This window comes from Patella vulgata, chromosome 2 (genome assembly GCF_932274485.2).
Source record: "Patella vulgata chromosome 2, xgPatVulg1.2, whole genome shotgun sequence".
In the NCBI taxonomy this organism is placed as follows: Eukaryota; Metazoa; Mollusca; class Gastropoda; family Patellidae; genus Patella; species Patella vulgata.
Window position 1 is genome coordinate 64,818,375 of NC_065880.2, and position 26,531 is coordinate 64,844,905.

Here is a 26,531-nt window from a genome sequence, read left to right on the forward strand (position 1 = left end):
TATACCACAAAGCTATCTACATGATATTTGAACATATTGATGGTGCAGTCACTATGATGGATGATCTTGTAGTCTGGGGCAGTACTAAAGAACAGCATGATCAGAGGCTAAAACAAGTGCTTGATACAGTACGAAAAGTAAATTTGAAGCTCAATAAAAGCAAATGTGTATTTGGTGTCCAAGAATTGACATTTATAGGTGATGTAATCTCTGCTGACGGATTAAAACCCGATCCATTAAAAATCCAAGCTATTCAAGAATTTGAAAAACCAACATGCAAGAAAGATGTCCAAAGGCTAATTGGTATGGTGAATTACTTAGCAAGATACTTACCTGATTTATCTACTGTAACAACGCCATTGAGACAACTGCTGGATCAAAAGATTGAATTTCAATGGACAAAATCTCAAGAAGATTGTTTCAACAAAATAAAGACGTTATTATCAAGTCAACCGGTCCTTAAATTCTATGATCCTGATAGACCTATACTCATATCGGCTGACGCGTCGAAATCTGGTCTTGGAGCCGTTCTCCTGCAGAAATACAACAATCAGTGGTGTCCAGTAGCATATGCATCAAGAGCAATGCTCAGTGCTGAAACTAGATATGCGCAAATAGAAAAGGAAATACTGGCATTAACGTTTGCATGTGAAAGATTTCACCAGTATTTATATGGTCAAGTATTCCAGGCTGAAACAGATCATAAACCTTTGGTCGCAATATTTCAAAAGTCACTAAATGACTGTCCAATAAGAATCCAGAGATTCTTACTAAGACTTCAAAAATATTCCTTTAAAGTGCAATTTACACCTGGGAAGGATATGTATATATCTGACTGTTTGTCGCGAGCCTATGTGACTAAACCAAATGAAAAAGACATCAGTGGTGAAAGTAAAATTGATGTTTACGTTGACATGGTGGTTTCTAATCTAGCTTACACTGATGAAAGGTTAGAAAATATTAAAGCTGAAACTCAGAAAGATGAACAATTTCAACTGTTGATCAAATATATTACAGAAGGCTTTCCAAAAACCAAAAAGGAATGCCTAAGGGAAATTTGTGAGTTTTGGAACATTCGTCATGAACTTTCATACATGAAAGGTCTCGTTTTCAAAGCTGAACGAGTCGTCATACCAACAACCCTAAGAAAACTTATGTTGACAAAGATCCATACAGGACACATAGGCATGGAAAAATGTTGCAGACGCGCAAGAGATACAATGTATTGGCCACGTATGAACCAATGCATAAGGGAACTTGTAAATTCGTGTTCTACTTGTCTGAAGTATCGACCTAAACAAGCTTCGGGACCTTTAAAACCTCATCAAATAGCAAATTATCCATGGGAGAAAATTGGTGTGGATTTGTGTGTCTATAATAATAAAAATTATCTAGTCATGTGTGACTACTTTTCAAATTATCCAGACGTTGTCCCTTTAAAAACGACATCAAGCGAAATGGTAATTAAAGCGATGAAAAGCATTTTTTCGAATCATGGTATTCCCAGAGAAGTGTTTTCAGACAACAGTCCCCAATTTAGTAGTCGACAGTATAAGGACTTTGCTAGAAGCTATGAATTTAAAATTTCAACGTCCTCACCTCATTTTCCTCAGTCAAATGGGCTTGTTGAGAAAACTGTTGGTGTTGTCAAAAATCTGCTAAAGAAATCTGATGAAGATAAAAGTGACTTTTATATGGGTTTACTCATATACAGATCAACTCCATTAGAAAATGGTCAATCACCTGCTGAAATGTTATATGGAAGGCGATTGAGGTCAAATTTGCCAATTAAAGAGAAACTGTTATATCCGAAACCTGCCAAGAATTTCAAAAAGAAAAGGGAGGAAAGGAAAATGAAGCAGAAAATGAATTATGATAAACGCGCAAAAGAATTGCCAAAGTTGATTCAAGGTGATAGTGTGTGCATGCGTGACAATGTGAATAAAGTGTGGTCAATGCGAGCTATAGTGCAACGCGAAGTAGCTCCGATGTCATATATTGTTTTGACAAGTGATCGTGTAGAATATCGTAGAAATAGAAAAGATCTATTAAAATGTGAATTCCGTAAACCATTTGTGTTTCGCAATCAAGTTCAATATGATTTTGATAATGATGATGATTTCATTCAGTTCAATAATCTAAATCCGATGCCAAACAATTTGGATCGTGAAAATGTGAATGCTCAACTGCGAAACGAAAATATTTCAAGAAGGTCACAAAGAAACATCCGTATTCCAAGAAGACTGATAGAGGAACTGTACAAATTTATAAAGACAATTTGTTTTAAAATTTAGTGTTGAATGTTTAATATTTAATTGATAGGAAATCAATCTAACCATGTTATGTTAGCTAAGCTTATACTTTATGTTATGAATAGTATTCATCTTTAAAGGAAGTGAGATGTAATGGTATAGCATTTGCATGAAAGCAACTGAGTGTGTGTATCCCTTTAACTTCTACAGTACACTCTATTTAGGTCAAGTTACATCATCCTATCAAAGTTGTCCAGTCTCATAATATCCTATGCTTACATATGTAGCAATAACTGTACTGGTTGATCTAGACTAATAAAAATGGCCTGACCACGTTTGTTAGTGCCTAGTAAATAAAATAGTAGTTCTTATTAAAACAAGAACAAAACACCATCGAGAGTTGATTATGGCCTGGATAAGGTAATTAATGTCTAATTAATAATTTAGATACCATTTCAGGTATGATGTCGATGGACATTAAAAGAAACAGAAACTTCGAAGTACGATGATATTGTTTTTATACTTTTTGATTCATGAAAACTCCCGTACATAAGAGCCTTGACAAGGGACACCATCCAATGGCATCCATACACATATATGGAATCAGACTACTAGAACTTAATAGGTCCGTGTTTACAGTCATAAACAGCAACACTACATCACCCTCCTCTTTAGCTAAACACGAAATAAAACATACATAATAAAACTGAACATTTTAAAACTGGCTCTACAGTTTTTTTTTAGATTTACAAATTACAATGTTTATGCTAACACATAATTCTGGAATCTGCTAGGTAAGCGTCTATGGCGATCTGATCTACGTAAAGGCTGAGGTGGTGGCTGTTCTGAAGGTAAAGGCCTATCAAAGCTCACATTATAGTTGTTATTTTCTGAATCTGCTGCTCCATTTTCATCTATATCAAGTGAATCCCTATTCTCACATTCTGTAGCAGTTGGTAAACGTGGAGATTGCTTAAAGAAGCTGCTGTTGCGTGTGACACTAGATTTCCCACGTGATGCCGTGATCATCGACCCTTTTTTAGCAGTAACTTGAAGAGGTTCTGGATTATATGGTGTTAATGATTTCTTCAATGAAGTCTCCTTGATTAATACCGCATCTCCAACCTTGATATCAGATGGCCGCACATAAGACTTCTTATCAGCATAAGCTTTCATTTTGAGTTTAGAATCATTGTCTTTCTCCCTCATCTTTTGATCGCCAGCTGGGGAGGAAACTATGTGAGGGAGCCTTGTTTTGATTGTTCTCGAGAACAAGGCTGTAGGAGGTGGAACTCCAGTTGAACTGTGTGGAGTTGTGCGATAGTACATTTCTTGTTTCCAAGTGTATCCTTGAGCTAGAGCACCTTTGATCGCTTTCTTAATTGTTCGCATGAACCTTTCTGTTTCCGCATTTGCACGGGGCCACAAGGGTGTAATTTTACGATGATGAAAGCCCATATGTTCAGCAAACAAGTGGAAAGCTTGACTATTAAATGGCGGGCCGTTGTCAGTCTTAAGAGACCAAATTCTGCAAATATTTTGTCCAAATGAGGAATAACACAATTTGCAGATGTTGAATGTAGAACGACAACCACAACATATCGGGTATACTCATCAGTCACCACTAGAAGATATTGATTATTGGGGAGTTGTCCAAAATCTGCACTTAATTCAATCCATGGTCCTTTGGGTAGGTTTGATATTACTAATGGTTCACGATTAGATGTAGGAGTTGTTATCTGACAGGTGAGGCAGTGTTTCACTAACGACTCAACATAGTTGTACATGCCTCTAAACCAAATCTTTTCACATAATAAAGAAGTAGTTTTTACTATTCCTTGATGTCCACCGTGTGCTATGTCGACTGCTCTGCGTTTGAGTAATTCAGGAAGCACTATTTGATGCCCCTTTAGTAATATCGTATTGTCTTCTACTAGTGACAGTTCTGAACGACAAGAATACAAAGCATGAAAAAGTCCTCTGTCAAGCTCAGCAGTATGAGCATACCATTGATTAGTAACGATAGCTTTGATAACAGCCTTAAGTGTAACATCGTTGTCTGTTGCTTGTTTAATTTCTGATAGTGTGATAGCCTTCGGTGTTGACGTTGATACAATGTAATGAAGATATTCCTCCGCAATCTTTTCTTCGCGGCTACTTGGTGGAAGATTAACTGGGTGTCTACTAAGGTAGTCAGCTGGGTTGTCAAAACCTGGGCGATATTTAACGGTCGTGTGATATGGTTGCATTCTCATAACCCAGCGCTCAATTCTTGCGGATAATTGTGATGAAGGATTCATGAATAGGCTGACAAGAGGTTTGTGATCCGTGTAGATTATGAAGGGTGCTCCAAATATATAAATGTGAAAATACTCACAGGCCCATGTTATGGCCAGTGCCTCGCGTTCTGTCTGGGAATAACGTTGTTCTGTTGGGGTCAGAGCTCGGCTGACATACTGAATAATTCGGTTATCTTGGGTAAGAATAGCAGATATACCAACTGGACTTCCATCAGTGTAAATTTCTGTCTGTTTGTTTGGGTCAAAGAAAGCCAAGGTAGTTGCTTTACTCAATTCTTGTTTAAGACGATGCAGTGCTTCTTCATGATTAGCTGTCCAAGCCCAGGGTGTCGATTTCTTAGTCAAGTGACGAAGCTCATGAGTGAGAGTGGCGTAGTTAGGAATAAAATGAGATCCACAAAAGTTCATCATGCCTAAAAGACTCCTGACTTCTGATTGATTTTGAGGTGACGGCAAGTCAAGTATAGTTTTCAGTTTGTCATGACTTGGTTTTATACCAGAAGAGCTGAAAATATGCCCAAGAAATTCTAAAGATGTTCGGTTATATTCACATTTGGCACTATTAAGTGTTAATCCCTTGTCTCTAAGACGCTGAAAAGGTGCCGTCAGATTAGCATCATGATCTTCTTGTGACACACCAAAACAGAGAATATCATCACTGATATTGACTACGCCAGATAAGCCGGAAAGGGCTTGTCGGATGGTCTGAAAAATTTCACTGGCTGAATTGATGCCAAATGAAAGCCGTTTGTACCTATAAAGTCCTAAGTGTGTTGCAAATGCTGTAATATACCGAGAGCCCTCATCTAACTCGCACTGATTGTAGCCTTGATTTAAGTCAAGTTTGGAGAACCGTTTGGCCCCTGATAACAGAGTCTCTAGCTCATCAAGAGTGGGATATGCATGTCTTTCACGACGGATTGCTTTGTTAGCTGCGCGCATGTCAACACAAACGCGCACAAGTCCGTTGGACTTGGGTTTGGGGACAACCAGGATAGGCGATACCCAGGGAGTGGGTCCTGTGGCCTTTTCAATGACACCTAATTCTATGTCATTTGTAAGTTGATTTTCGATGTGTTTGCGAACATGAAATGGAACACGGCGATAATGTTGAGCAACTGGTGCCATGGATTCATCAATGTGCAATTTCACTTGGGTATCTTTGAGTTTACCCAAGCCTTGAAATAGATCACTGTACGTTCCTTTTAAAGCTTCTAGGGTTGATTGAACTGCATTGACAGCTGCTAATAAATTTAGTTTCTGTGGTGATAACCAGCTTAATATAGGTTTTTCTTTCCCGGATACAACACAGATAGTAGATGTACAAGATACATTAGTAGAATGGAGGGTCGTTATAAATGTTCCTAATAAAGGTATAGGATTATGACCACCATAGGCTGAGATTGTGGTGTCAGAGTGCTGTAACTCAGGTCTAGGGGAAAGCGTATTATAATCATATTCTGAGAGAATGTCAACAGATGCTCCTGAATCAGCTAGGAAGGTAAATGTACCACAATGGTCTACCGAGACATCAAAATGAGGAAGCTGTTTTGAATGATTAATCACAAATAAATATTCATCCTCTAAATCGGAATCTTCATTAAGTACCTGTTGTACTGTTTGTACACGGGCCTTGGGCTGCTGTGATACTGATGCATAGGGTTTGTTTGTTTGATATTGGTTGTATTGCCGTCGTGGTGGTGTGTAAGATTCTTGCCTTAAGGGCTGACTGAATTCCTGTTTTGATAGTGGTGTTCGTGGTGATGAAAATCGAGGAAACTGATGACGATGATTAATGTATCTTGGTGGTCCTGATCTGCAGACTGAGGAAAAATGGTTATATTTGAAGCACATTTGACACTGTTTATTAAATGCTGGACAACGGTGTTGACCATTTGGATGAGGCCATGAACCTCCACAATTCATACACTGTTGCCATGGAAAATTTCTGGGTCCTATTATTTTTCTATCTGGAACCTGTGGCTGAAGTTTATTTACAGAGCTGTCAGTTTGTTCAGACATTACTTTGGAGTGGACAGTAGCTAGTTGTATGGCCCGAGCAAACTGTAGTAACTCTGATAATGTAGTGCTGGGTTTAGTTAAACCCTTTTCTCGCACTTTAGACGACTTGCATCCTGCTATTATTTGCGATTTGATTTCACCATCAATATCAGCAAAGCTACACATAGAGGCTAACTGTCTTAGTTCTTGATAATATTCATCTATATCATCAGTTTTCTGCATTGTATTTCGAAATAAATATTTCTGATATTCAATATTTTCAGCAGGATTGAAATGATTTTCGATAGCATCCACCAACTTTTTGAAATGAGTCTCACCTTCGTCGGGTGTGATGACATCTACAGGAAAAGCTTCGACAATGTCATTCAATTCGTCACCGCCATAAGATAAAAGCAACGCTTTCTTACGTGCATCGTCGGTAATGTCATAACCAACAAAAAGGTTGTGTTCTAGGCGTCGTACCCATTTCCTCAAACGTATTGCACGGCCATCAGCTGTGCAATCAAACGGTGGATATGAAGGAAGAGAATGTGCCATGATGATGGTTTTGATTTAGTGTCCAATGAGAACACAGGATAAATTCATTAACCACTACACTCGTCGCCAATATGATGTCGATGGACATTAAAAGAAACAGAAACTTCGAAGTACGATGATATTGTTTTTATACTTTTTGATTCATGAAAACTCCCGTACATAAGAGCCTTGGCAAGGGACACCATCCAATGGCATCCATACACATATATGGAATCAGACTACTAGAATTTAATAGGTCCGTGTTTACAGTCATAAACAGCAACACTACATCAGGCCTAAAGAAAGACTTGCAATGGGCAGATTTAGCTCTTGCATAATGCAGGTTTAAAATAAATAAACATTGATTGCAGATCGAATCACATATTCATGTATGTAAATTGTAATGTCACTAACACCTACTAACATATTCATATCTTTCAAACGAAACTACTGCCATATACACTAGGCCCCACACTCACCAACAAATCCGGACAAGTCGACCTGACCGAAAGAAACGATTTATATATATACTCTTCAAAAAAAGCAGGGGATATTGAAATACAAATACCTATGTAGGTTGTGATATGATAAATAGTCATGGACACTTGGAATGCTTTGAGAGTATATTTACAGATGAAGAATTTATCGCCCCAACCGAACCACTAAGCTGCACATGCGACACGCAATAGCGCCATAATACCCGTGTGAGGGGTTCATTGTCAAATTTGACACTTCAAGGAAGGGTTGAAAACTGCCGCGTGCTGGTTTATCTATCCCTGTTTGCTTTCCTATCAGTTCTTGCATAAGATTTACTGTTTAGCGTATCTTTGCTTTAGTGTGATACGTTTAATTTGATCGGGAGACGTGTTCGTCAACGTCAAGGTCAACCGACAACACTGCAAGAATTGGCCGTGGCACTCACAGAGTAAAAATACACATAGTGGCGACTCGCATTACGGCCAATAGAAACACTGCGACGCGCAATGCATCTTGGGAATTGTCTGTAATAAACAAACACTGAAAGTTCGCTCAACGACGTTACGATTTCTATATCGATGAACTAAATCTCTTTAATTTCGTAGTTTTATAGTATTTTCGGTAACAAATCTACTGAGAATTATCACATACAATCATAATATGTTAGTTAAGGGTGTGTGTTTCGGGAATTTATAAAACATGGTTCATATTTTTAAAACATGCATAAAATGTGGTACGGCCCGGATTGAAAGAAATGACACTGAGACGAGAGACAGCATTTGTGACGATTTACGAATTGGTCTCATTAAGCCACGCCCTTTTTTGGATAAGTCATATTTTACTCAATATCAACATGATTTTTTTTTTGTCCCAAAGAAAAATTCCTTTGTCTTCTATAAACTAAAAACAACTTGAGAATGAATATTTTGCATATTGCTCTGGGTGTCATGTAATGTTTTGATGGCCTTTATAGGCCCCCTAATGAAATTGGCCATTTTACACTACTGCACAAGAATATATTAAAGCGGAAATTGCAAATTTTCTAAGAAAGTCAAAACTCACAATTATACGATCATGGGTGTCATTCTCACACTTACAACTCATTTACACAGGAAATAATAACACAATTAATGCTTCAGTAAATATTTTATTGGTCGGATTAAGGCCTATACCAGTAAAAGGGGAAATGTGATTTTGGATAGCATAACAGTATTAGGCTTACTGTTTTATTAAAAGCTTATTGCAACTGAAAATTTCCCCTTTAGTTAAATATATAAACAGTTAACTAAATATATAAATATCATGCTAAATATATATGTTTAGCTAAATGTATAAATATTTAACTAAATATATATTTGTGGTCCCGGCAATATTTCTATTATCGTAAGCGACACAAACAACTGCGCATAAAATGATGACGTGTACCCGACACGTGAGCCTTGGCACAATACGCCTACTAGCAATTAGAAATGGAAGCTGACCACGAACTTGCATTATTAACGAATTGCGGGTGTAAGAACTAAGCTGAGCGTTCAGGTACCAGATAATACTGTGTTGTGCAGTCAATGGAAAGTTGTACACTACGTCATCGTTTAGTGTGAAGTCGCTTACAACAATAATTATTTTACAAACGGCGTGGTACGGTAGCGCTTTGTAAATTTAACTATATGTTTAGTTAAATATATAAATATTTAGTTAAATATATAAATATTTAGCTAAATATATATTATTTAGCTAAATATATATTATTTAGCTAAATGTATATTATTTAGCTAAATATATATTATTTAGCTAAATATATATTATTTAGCTAAATATATATTATTTAGCTAAATATATATTATTTAGCTAAATATATAAATGTTTAACTAAATATATAAATGTTTAACTAAATATTTTAACATTTAACTAATATAAAGGTTTAACTAAATATTTTAACATTTAACTAAATATATATTTAGCTAAATGTTTAAACATTTAACTAAATATTTAGCTAAATATTTATATATCATCAAATCTCTTGTTTTGGTCTTAATATTCAATGCTAAATGTTAAATATGAAAATAGAGACAAATCAAGAAATATTTATATATATTATGTTAAATATTGAGTTTTTGTTGTATTTTTAGTTTAAATATTAAAAGTGAAAAATTTGCACAAATGTCGAGATTTATCTATATATATAAATTTAAATTAAATCTAGTGTTTTTTGCTATATAAAAAGCTAAATAATTAATTTACAAACGGCGCCCCATAGTATCTCCACTTGGCAAACCTCGGCAGATTCCGGTACCCTACATTAGATGTAGGGTACTGGAATCTGTTGCGATTTGCCGAGTGGGTGTATCCATATACACCTCCATGGGTGTATCTCTTTGTGAGTGAAATGGGCCGTCAGATAAGCCGCCCATACTGACTGTTTATGCTCATGTGTAAGCAATTTGCCTGTTATTAACATACACTGGTTACCTCTAATAAAAACAGCAGTGCATTTCCGGAGTTTTGTATTGTTTCTGAATAACCCCTACTTTTTTTTTGAAGAGTATGTACATACTATGTCTAAATGTTTGTCCACGTTCATCTCTGTTTTGTCCCATATTCGTGTTGTGTGTCCGTCAATATAATTCTGTCCCCACTCGCACTTATTTATTTTGCACTTGTCATAAAACGTTTCGTCCCGTCTTTACTGCCTTCTATACATATATATAAATCACATTGTAAAATATTGCACCATGTATACATAACATGTTATATATTGTCTGCGATATCACCTCGATTGAAGCGGACGTAAAATACAACTAACTCACACACACCAATCTGAACTGGTACTTTGAGGACTTGCAGGATCACATGATTCAGATGGCAAACTTTCAACATCAATGGATATGTAGTGATTTCGTAACTTGACAGGTTTTCAACGTTCAGAGTAGGTTTGGCTCTCCCAAACTCAACCACATTGATGGGTTGCCTAAACTCGACTACCTATATGGATCGCCCAAACTCTTGTATAATCTTGGGGTGCACGTGCTGTTGGCCTATATAAAAGGGTTGATTAGCTGAAGTGGGGTGTGTTTTACTGCAGATTAGAAATGCTCTCCTGTCTGGCAGACCAGTGGATTTTATGGATATCACGGTCGCTTATTTAGCAGACCGGGTGATTTTATATACTAGTATTTTATAGTGTTCTGATGGAGTTGTCGATTGGTAGATCTCAATAGCCCTTATATAACCTTCCTTCATTTGGCAAATCACTTCATTGGCGCTGCGAGCTTAAAATTTTATAAGCGGGGGAAGGATAGGTTATTTATGATTAGGGAATATAATTTTTGGGCTCCATAAGTATTTGTGTCAGTGAGCAGGTAATGTGGTTATTTGAGGCTGTAAGGACCTGGTTGTACCTTTTTTGTATTACTTGATGTAAGCCACTCTTCAACTAATACAATACAGGGTGTAGCTGGGAATTAATATAAGGATGGTTCTAATTTTATTATTGGGAATTTTGTATATTAAGTTTTAAAGCGACACTTTCACGTCAAGTATAGAAAGATAGTGTTCAAAACAAACAGTAAAATTGGTTTAAAACCAGATTTGGGTCAACATTTTAAATGTGTACTTCCAATACCATATATTTTAATGAGGTGTCAATGAACATTCGTCAGTGGCATAAGAGTGGTCCTTATCCCAAGTTACTATTTGAAAATACACATTTAAGCTTGAAATAACCTCGCACCAACTGCTCTTGCAACCTTTCGAAATTTTCGCCTGTAAGATAGTTGCATATGGGGTTAAAATTTCAAGATCTTTGCACTCACTGGAATAATTCTCAGAGTTTTCTTATCTTTACCATTCTTGAGATTTATTCCTTGGCACCGTCTTAATTCTCCCCTTTATTTTTGCACCTTGTTATCATGAATAATTGCATATACTTATGAAGGAAAGGATGTTTTTGTAAGTGTATGTAACTTTTGTCCGATCCATTTACATTGTGGTAATACAATATGTTTAAACCAAAGTGTTTTGCACATTGTCGTTCAACTCCCGTCAGAACACTAGTCTAAGTTATAGGTGGCAGTCGTATGGCAAAGTCAAACTATATTTTTACCCTTTTTTGCCATCGTTCTCAGTTTTTATTTAAAAATATAACCCCCACTCGTAGGATAATCGTAGTCTAGAAAGTGCCACCAAGTTAGCCTTTTCTTCTCATGTTCACATGGTTTCCGGTGTTTTTTATGAGAACTCTGCAGTGGGGTTTAGGTTCAATTGACCAATCATAACGGTTCACTTTGAAAGGGGACAAGATGTGGTTTTATTTCTGGTCGTTTGTTCGGTGGGCGCCTTATGCTATATTTTGTTGTCATCGAAAGTATGGCTCTGTGCGATGAGACTTTGTTTATTTACTAGTATTTCATCTTGAGACTCATTCTAAATGGGCGGAGATTGGAGATTGCTTCGACTATAAAACTGGGCGCGTATCATTCATCGGGGGCGTTTCAGTTAGTGACTCCCGAGGTGAGGTAACCTTTATCATATGTAAGACACAGACCGGTTGTCAGAGTCGATGGTCACCTCTTTTATGTTTGGGCTAGATTGTTTGAGCGTATTTCTTACTCTTGGATAATGGTTCTGATTTGGGGGGAAAATATATAGTATAATTTGTATCTACTTCTCGCTTCGCTGTGGGGACCGCTGAATCGATCCACGGTCTAAATAATATTGGGATTTGGTCACTTGATTCGTGAAGAAGAATTCGGTGATTTCGTTTTTAATGGTGTTCTAGTAGTTTAGACATTGCGTTATACTGCCAGACACTGGAGAGATAGACATTGTGGCCTTTTCACTTGATTCGTGAGGAAGAATTCGGTGATTTCGATTTTAATGGTGTTCTTGTAGTTCAGACATTGCGTTCTACTGTCGGACACTGGGATATAGACATTGCGGCCTTTTCACTTGATTCGTGAGGAAGAATTCGGTGATTTCGTTTTTAATAGTGGGCTAACGGGCTGTACAGGATTGATGAATCGATTCACCACAGTGGGTTAATTCATTCCGTAGTTTGAGAAATAGACTTTGGCGTATAGGTTTCATGATTTCTGTTTAGCATTTCGCGCAAATCAATCATTTGAGACATTAAGGGCACACGTCACATTTCCGAGTCCATTGTTTGGTTTAGAATAGAGGGTGTCAAATTGTGTCTTGTGTGTTGTTTGTTTCATGACATTGGCTGCCGCTGTATCCAGTGTCCGAACCCTGTCCTACTACACTCGGAATAGTCTTTTTAAGCAACTGATTGTATTAGATTAATCAAATAGGTAGGGACTTAGATTGTTTCTATTTTATAATTGAAAATAATAGCCCCGTCCTGGGGTGACGCTGTTTCATTAAATAGGGTACAATCTTTGTGCCGAGGAGTCAAACGGTTAGTTGGTAGTCAGTCAAATGATATCCAATTGTTAGATGGTTCCAGTCAAATGGTATTCAGTCCGATAATATTGTCGTCAGACGGTACTTTAGATTGTATGCAATGAGTGGGTATCTACTTGTCAGGCGGTATTCTATTAGACCGAACATTTCTTGTTTCGAACCTGTCTTGTCTAGGTCTAAAAAAGGGAATAAGATTATGGGCGTAGTTTTGCCCAGTGAGGAGATGTTGGTTATTTGATAAAACATTTTAAAAGATATGTAAAGGTTGATAGCGTCAGGTGTCCGAATCATCAATGGGTTTATTGATGTCACCGTCGTTGGCTGTGAAGGAAGAATCGTTAGTGTTGGCAATGTCAGAGTTGTTGGCTGTGTCGAAAGAAACTCGATGTAGTAGAAAGAATTAGCGCCTGGTGTCCAAATCATTGGTGGTTGTGGGTTTAACGATCTCATCGTCGTTGACTGTACACGAAGAATCATCATCGGTGGGTTTGTCGATGTCATCGTCGTTGGCTGTGAAGGAAGAATCATTGGTGGTAGCAGAAGTTAACAAAAACTGTAAGAGTTGTTAATAGTTGTTGGCAGTGGTTGAAAGATTATCATGAGTGTTTAATCGGGGAAGAGTACCAAGTATAGTCTGCAACGCTTTCCTGGGGAATTCCATTTTAGATACGGCGGAGAAATGAAGGGGACCTAACAAGACAGAGATAATTAAACGTTGAATCTCAAACAAGAATAGTTTATGCGGTCTATTATAGAATATGAATAGTTCATTTTGAATTGAATGCAGATAGTTTTTATTGTTGATTATTAGAAGATGTGTGTGTGTGTGTGATCACTGAGATGTTATGTTGAAAATTTGAGATTTACTAAGTTTAGCAGTGGTTACAAAGCTAATTGGTGGTTCCTGGGGTCGAATGTGGAGATGTCAAGGGGGTATCAGCTCTCCAGGTGGACCACCCCTGCAGAATTACGGTGAAATCATTGATATTATTCCTGCTCAGTAGAGTTATAGTGAGGGTGGTGTCTTCTAAGAATTATTCATGTTTCTGATTGGTTGGATTGTCCTGTCCTGTTTATAATGTGTGTATTTTTAGTCTGGGCAGAACTTTGATTCAGCCCACTGTACAAAGGGGGGGGGGGCTTAATAAAACTGGGAGGTGTGTAGTGATTTCGTAACTTGACAGGTTTTCAACGTTTCAGAGTAGGTTTGGCTCTCCCAAACTCAACCACATTGATGGGTTGCCTAAACTCGACTACCTATATGGATCGCCCAAACTCTTGTATAATCTTGAGGTGCACGTGCTGTTGGCCTATATAAGAGGGTTGATTAGCTTAAGTGGGGTGTGTTTTACTGCAGATTAGAAATGCTCGCCTGTCTGGCAGACCAGTGGATTTTATGGATATCACGGTCGCTTATTTAGCAGACCGGGTGATTTTATATACTAGTATTTTATAGTGTTCTGATGGAGTTGTCGATTGGTAGATCTCAATAGCCCTTATATAACCTTCCTTCATTTGGCAAATCACTTCAGATATCGCATTTGAACTTGGTTCTCCAGCTTCAAAATTTGTATTGGCTAAATTGTGTTGTAATGTTTCAATAATAACATAGGCAATTTTTCCACTTCTCCGATTAACTATGATCAAAAAAAAAATATGTTTTTGTTTTTTTTTGTTTTTTTTTTCGGGGGGGGGGGGGTCCAAATTGTTTTAAACGTTTAAAACATGATTTAAACAAAATGTTTTTTTACATGTCAAAACTGCCTTAAGTTATTCTTTAAATTCCAGTTACTTTAGTTGACTACATTAGAATGCTACATATTACGATCTGGCATTTGAATATATACTATTCAAAAAAAGTAGGGGATATTTGATTTTGGGGGCATAATACTAAAATATGCAAATGACTACGAAAAAAGTCACTATAGAACCTAACAGAAGAAACATTTCAAGTTACATGTGACGCCCAAACGCACCAATAGCTACCGCATGGAATGCAGGTGATGCTTGGGGTCATCATGGGGGTCCAACCCAAGATTTGCACGACTCTGACTTTGAATGTTACAGTCATTGTGGCATTGAATTCCAGGGTGGAAACATCAGTTTAATTGTTTTAGTGACCAGAAAACAAATTTTGATATGCGTCGGCTTACCCAAAATGAAAGGTTACGTGCCCTTGGTATGCTACAGATCGGCACAACACAGGCGGTTGTGGCGCGGACGATGAATGTTTCTCAGTCTGTCATAAGCAGGCTATGGTCCAGATACCGTGATACACAATCTGTACAGGAAAGACCACGCTCAGGTCGACCAAGGGCGACAACTCAAGCCCAGGATCGATTTATCCGTACCTTGGCCTTGAGAAATCGTGTCATCACAGCAAATCAGATCAGCGCTCGTCTTCAAACAGACACTGGTGTGAGAGTGAGTGGCCAGACGATTCGGAATCGACTGCATAGGGGTCACCTTCGCGCCCGACGTCCTCGCGTGATCCCTTGTTTGAGAGATCATCACATTCAGGCAAGACGTCGTTGGTGTAGGGATCGTCAACACTGGGATAATCGACGCTGGAGCAATGTGATGTTTTCAGATGAGTCAAGGTTCACTGTTTTTTTTGACAGACGTAGGAGGGTGTGGCGTCGTCGAAACGAGCGCTTCCAAGACGTTAACGTCATCAGACATGATCGATTTGGGGGTGGTTCTGTTGGTGTGGGGAGGCATCACTGTTGCTGGAAGAACGGCTTTACATGTTGTTGCAGGGCGTGTTACAGGCCAGTACTACCGGGACAACATCTTGGCAGTCCATGTTGTGCCGTTCGCACGACGTCATGGCCGCCGTTTCATCTTCCAGGATGACAACGCAAGATGTCACAGGGCCAGGATCGTAATTACCTCCAACAACAGAACATTACCACATTACCTTGGCCAGCACTGAGTCCCGACCTCTCCCCCATCGAGCATGTCTGGGACATGCTTGGACAGAGGTTACGTCAACGTCAACAACGTCCTGCCAATGTCCAAGAACTTGCTGCTGCGTTGCAACAGGAATGGGACAATCTGGACCAAAATGACCTTAGACGTCTCATTAGGAGTATGCCACGTCGGATCAATGCTTGTTTGGCAAACAGAGGAGGATTTACCCGTTACTGACTTGGTTGTGATGCTGTGGTAACTTTGCTGTTTGACCCCGGGTATCATTTTACCCTTATAATGGTCAGTCTGTGCCTTACTTAGTCTAACGATCATTTGGAATAAATCGATGAATGTGAACTTCATTTCATTTTGTCATTTGTTTCTTCGTCAGTTTCATTAGGTGACTTTAATAACACTTAAAAATCAAATATCCCCTACTTTTTTTGAATAGTATATTAGCAATGCCAACAACTACGATAAACACAGTAAATAAGATAAATCAAACATATCATTTCACGTGTTCATTTTTCTTTTTACCTGTATCGGAGTACGCATGCGTAGATCGGTAGCGTGCTTATCAACGGTGAGTGAAGTGGTGAAAACAACAGTTGTCACTTTTCCTAACAGTAAACAAATTAACGTAATCTAAAGACATGTAATAACTGAATATATTATATTTTATGAAATATTAGATAATATGTGAATTGAATAGGCGATACGTGTAGTTGAAAAACAATGACTTATTACAGTGGAAGTACCGGAACGTAAGCAGGTGACAGTAAGTCAACTGTAATATTGTAAACAAAGTTACGACAAATTGTTATAAGGAATCCAATATTTAAAAACGGTTGGGTTTTTTTTCACAGTACTGCATAACTTGTAAGATGTGCTTTACCACCTATTAAACTTAGAAAATGAACATTATATTTCTATAAAGTTATAATTTATAAAAAGAATTATAATTTACAATCATGAGACATGAAAGAACAGATATGTATTCCAGACCCAAAGAATTTTTTCCCTACATACCGCTTCAGTCGGATGTTTGTGATAATGCCTTCAAAAGTCGAGAGAAGAGTAGCATGACATCAAGTTTTAAAAGTGGTTCAAGAATAACTGACATTGGTACTTGGAGAAAAAACTTGTCACCACAACATTTGGATAAATCTTTTCATCTGCCTATAGAAAAATTAGCTTTATCTCCTCTTGACAACACACCTAGACAGCGTTATGCTGGTGTACCTATGGTAAATATTATATTTTCATATTATATAGCATAAATAAATGATTACTCACTTACCTGTTGTCAACAGCAGAATAAAGACATATACCGGTAACAAGCAATTTACAAGAACATATTCATAGGCGTACAAGTCCAGTTAGCTTAACCCTTGTGGGTGCACGTTGTGAGAATCGCATAGCAGGTATCATGTGGTCCATATGGATCCCAGTTATAATTCAAAATTTTTACGTACAAATATATTTGAATTTAAATGCAGCGGCTGGGGTTTTTTTTTGCATTCATATTTGACATCTGAAAAACAACCATGGAACAGATTTAATGATTCTCACAAAATTGCTACTTTGTGTACTATGTGATAAAGAGGTTAAATGGCAATTTACGCTTGATGCAAAAACCATTGAATATTTGGAATTCATCATTTAATTTTTGGTATTTGTAACTTGCAGACGCTAAAAGATAGAATACTCTGGCCTACGCAATATGGTATCAGGCAGCAAACACATTAGCAAAATCACTACTGTGTGTTATCAGTTGGCCGATTGGACCCCATGTTCCCTTCAAGCATTGGGCCTGATTTGCATGTAACGTAACTCTGCATGTGGGAAGCAGATGAATACCGTTCTCTTCGCTACGTGTAAAAATGTATAGGAGACAAAGTCACTAAATTTCAGAAAGCAGTGCCCAGTAGTTATTACAAATCACGTGCACCAACAAGGGTTAAGGGGGCGAGGGGCAGAAATGGGTGTGCCCAAACTTATTTCCATAGCCCCAAATGTGTTTTACTGCAATTTGGATCTTGAGTGAAGTAAGAAGAAAGTAGTCTACTAAATCTTTATCTGTCTTTGGAACCAAAATCGCCCTGTGTTCAAATGAATTCCAGATTATGGGGGAGAGCTAGGGAGAGAATTGAAATTAAACAGCCACAAATGTGTTTTCAGGCAATTCCGGCTTGTGTGAGTAAAGCAACAAGAAAGTAGCCTAATATAGTCTTATTTATGTCACTTTGGAACCGAAATCCCATTCTGTGCCCACCTGAATTCCAGATTTGTGGGGGAAGGTGACAGAAATGAAATGGCCGAAAAAATTCCCGCTCAGATTCCTCAGAGCCGAGGCTGGAGGTATGAAAATTAGATGGCCGCAAACACATTTTCCTGCTGTTGAAGCTTGATCGTGAACACAGTAACCAGAAAGTGGCCCAATATAGCCCATCTGAACTCCAATCAATTAATCGGACTGTTGACGTTGCATTCACATGACATCTGAAAATTTCACTGAAACAAATGATGATGCCCCAAAATCATGTGGCACTTTAGCATAGTAGTTACTTTACTTTTCCAACTAGAAGACAAAAATTATATTAATTGTGTTTCAATTTTACCCTTCTGCCCGAAAAAAAAAATCTGCTTGAAATGTTGATGAAACAAATAATGATCGATGTCCGAAAACTGTTGCACAATGCAGAGTGACTTCAGACCAAATTTTTTTCCTGCCCAAATTCTTGCTGGGATGTGGTGGAGGGGCTGATGAAACTTCCTGGATTATTGCTTCGATTATACCAAATTCATCCATTGTATTTTTATATGCCCACATTTTCATGTGATCAACTCTCTCCCTTTGTATACAGATGTCTGTTCACGTTTTTATATGCCCACATTTTCATGTGGACATATTATGCCATCGCCCCCGTTTGTCCGTCCGTCCGTCCACAATTTGTTTGTGGACACTCTACAGGTCATAGTGTTTATCCAATTTTGACGAAACTTGAAATATAGGTCTTCCTTTCGATATTGGCATGTATCGGAGCATAACTTCATGGATTATGGCCCCTGATTGTTCGAAAAAATCACGATTTTAGCTTGTCGTCCGTCTAGAGGTCACAATTATTATCTGATTTAAAAAAACATTCGAATATATCGCCGTTACACCGTATTGTTGGTTGCATGAAAATCGGACCAAAACTGCCAGACAAAATGGCCGCCACCCCCCCACCCCTTTACGCAAATAATGTAAACATCTGGGGCCTGTTTCACGAAATTTTAACTAAGATAAAATCCAAATTTTAGTAATTTGATTGGATAATATTAGATTGATTATAGTGCTTAGCCAATCAAAATAAGTATCTACTAAAATTAGATTTTGTCTTGAGTTAAGCATTCGAGAAACAGGGCCCAGGTATATCAAGGTTGTGGACCATTTGGAGATCACAATTTTGATCCGATTTTGATGAAACTTGAAATACATGTTGATAACCCACAGATCTTGGTTCCTGTTGATATTTACGCATATCGCATCGTAACTTCCTGAATTATGGCCCTTGATTGTACAAAATTTAGAGGTCACAATTTTTATCCGATTTAAAAAAAAAAATGTGTGAATGTATCACCGTTAACACTAAGAACTTGGTTCCTTTTGATAATTGCGCATATCCAAACATAACTTCCTGGATTATGGCCCCTGATTGTTCGAAAAATTGAATTTTTAGCTTGCGGATTCTCTAGAGGTCATAATTTTTTATCTGATTTTTAAAAACGTTTAGATATATCACCTTTCCACCATAATGAAGGCTGAATTCAAATTTTGGGAAAATTGAAATGAAATTGCCCAACAAAATGGCCGCTCTTATGTACGCAAATTGTGTAAAAGTATGTAATATGAAGGTTGAGGTCACAATTTTTATCCGATTTTGATGAAACTTCAAATGTATGTTCATAACCCAAAGATCTCAGTTCCTTTCGATATTCGCACATATCGGACCATATCTTCCTGGATTATGGCCCCTGATTGTAAAAAAAATCACATTATTTTTTTAGCTCGTTCTCTGTCTATCTCTTGCAAAATGTGGGCGTATCTTGCATGACAACCGCTTGTTTTTTTATGGACGCTGTCTATAGAGGTCACAATTTTCATGAAACTCAAAATATATGTTTTGTCCGAGCAGGTCCGGGTCACTCATCGTCCGATCCGTACAAGATGAGGTGAGTACTCAGTGCCGTCTGTCACGATTGATGACAAACCCGGGATACACGGAATTCAGTATTTTGAGAAGAAATAAATGGTGGGGATACTGGTGATCCTCATCACTGTCAAAATAGGTGCCAATCAGCAATTGCATTGAGAACCCCAAACTTTCAAAAAGTGTGTGAACAAGGATTTAAAAAATAACGGAGACCGATATGAATTATGTAATGTTTATTCTTTCCTTTTTATTGCCCCTATGAGAGTCTTATATTACCAGTATATCTAAATAGCAACACTTGGCAACCGAAAAAAACCATTACCAATTATCTGACCATCACTAGAGAGTACCTTAGGTAAACGGTATGCCATTCTAGGTGTATTGTTGGACATCTAGTGATAGCTGATGGCTTTTGGCAACAGGTGAATTGTGCCATGTATGTTATATCTCCCCAGTCATATATCTCAAGGATTGCATCGGATTTAACTCAGATTAAAATATACACATACGAATCTAATCAAACACGTTTTATTCATCTCTTGTATACAATCAACTCTAATTAACAATAGAGGGGTACAACAATACTATAAGACTATTCAAATACAAACATGCAACAAACAAATTAACAATCGTCATTTGACCATAGCAAAATCTTGATACCTATTAGGCATTCTTCTCAATCTAGTACTAGTAGGCATTCTTCTCAATCTAGTACTAGTAGGACGTAAATTACATTCACGTTCTGACTTACGTAAATCAGTAGAAGATTGAGTATTATCCTGATTAGGTATACTATCTTGATGTACAACATTTTCACTAACATCACTCTGATCTAACACAGTATTACTGCTATCATTTTGACCAGTTGTCTTTTCAACAATAATATCATCAAAATCAAACATTCTATTATTTTTAGACTCAGAGCTTGTAGAACTTTCACCATTAGTACTTTGATTCAACTTATCAATAAACTTTTTAACATGCGTAGAATTTCTCTTGTACCTCACACCTTGTTCATTTTCTACAGTTACACTATTACCATGTTTAGATATGACATGATATGGATTAGCTTCAAAATTTTCCATTAACTTATTCTCAGGCTTTTGTTTCAATAAAACTAAATCACCCTCTTTAACATTACTTTCACAAGCTTTTCTCTTACAGTCAGTATATATTTTCCCTTTCCCTTTACACTCGGAATCATAATCCCTAACAGCTAAATCATCAGAGGAATAATCAAAATCATCCAATGCTGGCAATTTTGTTCTAAGTTTACGTTTAAACAATAATTCTGCAGGGCTAACACCAGTAGTACTATGAGGTGTGGTTCTATACATCCTAAGATATTTACTTAATTCCTCATACCAGTCTCGTTGTTCAATTTGTGCAATTTTCAGTCGCTTAAGCAATGAAGATTCTGTCGCTCAACCTCCCTGAGGCCATATTGGTGTGGTGCGCCTATGCTTAATATCATTACATTCTAAATAATCCTTAAATTGGTCACTAATAAATTGAGGACCGTTATCAGTGGTAATAGATAATGGTAACCCCGATAAGAAACATTCTTTTAAGATTAGCGATAATTTTATCAGATGTTGTGGACTTCATCCATTCCACTTCAATATAACGACTATAATAATCTACGACAACAAATAAATGATCACCTGAAGGTAAAGATGGAGTCATCAAATCTGCTGCTATGTTGCCATGGTCCATTAGGTAAATCAGTAGTTTTCAATGGTTCCGGAGATTGTGTTACGCTAACAATTTGACATGACTTACATGATTTACAAAAATTATCTACATCTTTATCTATACCGGGCCACCAAACCCTAGATCTTAAATGTCTCTTCATGACAACAATACCAGGATGTCCTTTGTGTGATAATGCTAAGACAGTATCTCTTAATTTGTTAGGAACAAGAATTCTAGTACCTCTTAATATTAAATATCCTATTACACAAAGTTCATTTCTAATTGCTAAATAAAATTTATTCTTAAGCTTATGCCATTCACCAGTTTTAATACAATCTCTTAAATTTAACAATTCTTCGTCCTTAGAAGCAATGCGTTCAATTTCACGAGTAGATAGTGCTTTTGGTGTAGACATTTCTGCAACAAATTTAACATAACAATAATGATCTTCAGTTGAGCTATTCTTAGAATTATGGTTTTGAGTTAACCTTGATAGACAATCAGCGATATTGTCTGAGCCCTTAATATAATGAACATTATATGTATAAGGTTGGAGTCTTAATACCCAACGTTCTATCCTTGCGCTTGGCTTAGATCACTTGGAATAAATAAATTCAAGAGGCTTATGATCAGTTACTAGTTAGCAAATCAAAATTGGTACCATATAAATACATATGAAAACGTTCACATGCCCAAACTATACCAAACGCTTCTTTCTCAGTTTGTGAATATTTCTTTTCGACTTCGGTAAGTGATCTACTTGCATAACAAATAACCCTATGTTCACCTTGCTGTCTTGAATCAAAATTCTGCCTAAACCCACAGGACTAGCATCAGTAATAACAAAAGTTCTATCATGCCTATTAAAATAACCTAATGTATATGCACATGCCAAAGATTGCTTTAAATTATTAAACAAATCTTCCTGTTCATATTCCCAAACAAAAGGTTCCTTTTTTTAGTTAAATTTCTAAAAGGTTCTGCAATAGTTGATAAGTTCCTAATGTAACGGGCACTATAATTAACAAGACCTAAGAATGAACGCACCTCTGAAGCACTCTGAGGTCGTCTCGCTTCAGTCACAGCTTCAATTTTAGATTTTGTAGGGCCTATACCTCGCGCTGATAATAAATGTCCCATAAATTCTAATTGTGGCATATTAAATTTACATTTCCCTTTATTCAAGGTAAGTCCCAGTTCCTCGATTCTTTGTAGAAGTTTTTCAAGTCTCTCGTCGTGTTCCTTTTCTGTTTTACCATGCACAATAATATCGTCAAAAATGTTCCTAACTCCTTCCAAGCCTTGGAGAGCTTGTTGAATAACCTGTTGATACATTTCTGGAGCACACAATATCCCAAACATTAATCTTTTGTATCTATAAAGTCCCATATGTTTTACAAACGTCATTATCGGCCTTGAATCCTTGTGTAATTCTATCTGGTACGCAGATAAAATATCAAGCTTACTAAATACAGTACTTTCATTTAAATTGTGTAGAATTTCGTCCACCATGCCTGTCTCATGTCAATACACAATCTAATTTCTCCATTAGATTTAGGTACAACGATACATGGAGAAATCCACGGTATTGGGCCTTGAACTTTTTCGATAACATCTAAACGTTCGAGTTCTTTTATTTTAGCTTCCAGTTTAGGTCTAATGTTAAATCCCTCTCTTTTCAACGGTTGTGCCACAGGTTTCATTGTGTTATCAATGGGTAACATTAATTGAAAGTTTTTTAGTTTGCCCAAAACCCCAAAACATGATTTGTATTTATCAAAAATGTCAACCTTTCCCCTCACAGAGTGAACATAATTAAGTTGTAACACATTCAGTTCTATGGCTGTGTCTCTTCCCCAAAAAAGTCTGACCCTTTTCTTTTATTACAAAAATTGTTGCTTCGGTTGATTTATTTCCAACTCTCAACAAAGTTGTAAAACACCCAATCACTGTCAATGGTTGGTCACTTCCAACGGATAAAGTTTCTTATTTGAAAATGATTCTCGACACTTAATCTTATGTTTTAATTTCTCCCAATGTTCTTGATCCATAACATTACAACTAGCACCTGAATCCGGAATCATTTCAACACTTGGAACGTTGCCAATATCAACTAAAACTTTCGGCTGTTTATTATCCTCAAAACTAAATATACTGAGTGCCATGGAGATGCCGAGACTTACTGAAAATCAACAGAATGAAGCCATGGGAATGCCCAGGGCTGGCATGTCTACACTTGCTATTGCCAGACACTTCAATTGTCATCAGTCCACTATTGTAAGGTTGGTGGAATGTGTTCGAGTTACTGGATCAACACGTGACCGTCAACGTCCTGGTCCACAACGCGTTACAACCCAGACTCAAGACTGCTACATCCGGGTCACTCATCTGTGTGACAGATTCGGCCCAGCGACTTGAACAGGTGCAGCAGTCGTCGGAAGACAAGGACCGGTAAGTGCCAACACCGTAAGACGTCGTCTAAGAGAAGTAGGACTCCGTGCACGACGACCTTATGTTGGAGCTATCCTCAGGGATCATCACCGTCAGCGCCATTTGATATGGGCTCAAGGACACCAGACATGGAGAAGAGTTGACTGGCAAAGTGTGCTCTTCAGTGATGAGAGTCGCTTTCATCTTTATCACGCTGATGGCCGTCAACGTGTGTGGAGACGTCTTAGGGAATGTCTTGCAGACTGCTGCGTCTTCGACACGAAACGATGGGGTGGGGAAAGTGTAATGGTGTGGGGAGGCTTCACATTTCATCACCGGACCGCCCTACACATTTGCAGGGGTCGCGTTAATGCTGTAGCCTACCGTGATGATGTCTTGCAACCAATTGTTGTTCCGATGTTTCGAGCGCACCCACAACTTCAGCACTTCCAACAGGATAATGCACGTTCGCATACCGCCCGTTTTAGTATGGACTACCTGGCTGCTAACAACATCAATGTCTTGGACTGGCCAGCCATGTCTCCGGACATGGCACCGATAGAACATGTCTGGGATGAGATTGGATGCCGTCTGTATCGGAGACCACAGATGCACACCATTGCTGCTTTAGAAGCTGCTCTTGCCCAAGAATGGAACAATTTGCCCCAGGCCTTTTTTCAAACATTGGTAAATTCCATGCCACGTCGCTGCACAGCGTGCGTAACAGCCCGTGGAGGACACACGCGCTACTTACATCTGTGTCGTACTTTTGGTTTTGACCCCTCTGACTTTGTACCGTTGATTACAGATTAAACATCTATAAGTGTACAAATGTGTTGTTATTGATGTGTTCCCATTTGAATATTGTTCACAATAAGAAGCAAAATAAATAAGATATTTTTACAGGATCATTTTGTTATACGAAAAACTAAGTGATGCGTTTTCCATGGCGCGAAGTATATATAATCATCTTCTTCGCATACTCTTAAATATCGAAATTCTCCTGCCATCCTATCTTCTCTGTCTCTTTCTTTTTCCGACTGAACGAATTTTAATCGGTATTTGTTTTTCGTGTCTTCGGATTGATTCCTGTATTTATAGTCGTGACGACCTTGACCAGAAAAATTGGGTCTTGCACCAGATTGCTGGTAGCGTGGTCGTCCACGTGTCGGCGGTGGGGTCGATTTTGATCTAGTTTTACAACACCTAGCATAATGACCATAGTCATGGCACTTATCACATTTACGGTGTATCGCTGGACAAGTTCCATCACTCTGTTTGTGTCCCATATTACCGCATCTGTAACACTTCATTTCAAAATTATTCGGTCTATAGTTCGATCCAAGTGGACGTCTTCCAAAATTCCCTCCAGATCTATACAAAATTCGATTTATTTTGGTCTTTCCGCCATTTGCAGATTTATCAAAATTTTCCACTTGTCTCTGGGTTGCTTCCATTGTTCTGGCAAGTGTTTGTAGGACAGTCAAACGTAAGCCTTGCCCTCGTTCCAAACATTTCCTCAGCAAATCGTGCGACATGCACATTTGAATAACTTGATCACGAATTTCTTCTTCAACGTGGTCAAAGCCACAGGCGTCGCCGCACAAACGTAATCGAGTTACAAATTGGTCCACGGTTTCGTTAGCCAATTGATAAAGTTTCCTAAACAAGTGTCTTTCATACGGCGTGTTTATTTGTGGAGTAAAATAGCCATCCAATAATCTCAAAGCCACGGCGTATACGTTGTCGTCTTTTCCTGGTTCAGAAACATCAAAGGTGAAAAAAATGTCTTGCATCTGTATGCCACCACAGTGCAATAATAACGATTTCTTTTGTGCATTGCTACGAATTCCTTTCCCGTCAATAAAAAGTTCAAAAGCACGCTTCCACTTGCGCCATCTTTTCCCCACGGACATTGGATCCCCCGAACAATCAAAATTTGGAAATCCACCAATTTCTGTAGGAATATAGCCTGCCATACTTCTTCTTTACCTCATCGCCAATTGTTATATCTCCCCGGTCATATATCTCAAGGATTGCATCGGATTTAACTCAGATTAAAATATACACATACGAATCTAATCAAACACGTTTTATTCATCTCTTGTATACCCGCAACTCTAATTAACAATAGAGGGGTACAACAATTGAAATAGTGATCACGTGATTAATAAGTAACCTTATATAGAATACATACATATTCATCAGACACTACAATGTAGAACTATCGTGCACTGTAGCGTACACGGGAAGTAACATACGCAAAATCAAATATTCAGGGTTATAAAGTAAAGCATTCATCGATG

The 26,531-nt window shown here is 37.8% G+C and overlaps 1 protein-coding gene across 2 annotated transcripts in view; it reads left to right on the forward strand.

Moving 5' to 3' along the window:
- The first annotated feature begins 16,502 nt into the window (after positions 1 to 16,502).
- LOC126811185 (uncharacterized) overlaps positions 16,503 to 26,531 on the forward strand; it is a 245,703-nt gene continuing 235,674 nt past the window's right edge. For both annotated transcript variants that reach the window (XM_050536746.2, XM_050536747.2), the window contains exon 1: positions 16,503 to 17,148. In XM_050536746.2, the coding sequence (XP_050392703.1) occupies positions 16,873 to 17,148 (276 nt within the window). In that variant the 5' untranslated portion in view covers positions 16,503 to 16,872. The remainder of the gene's footprint in view (positions 17,149 to 26,531) is intronic.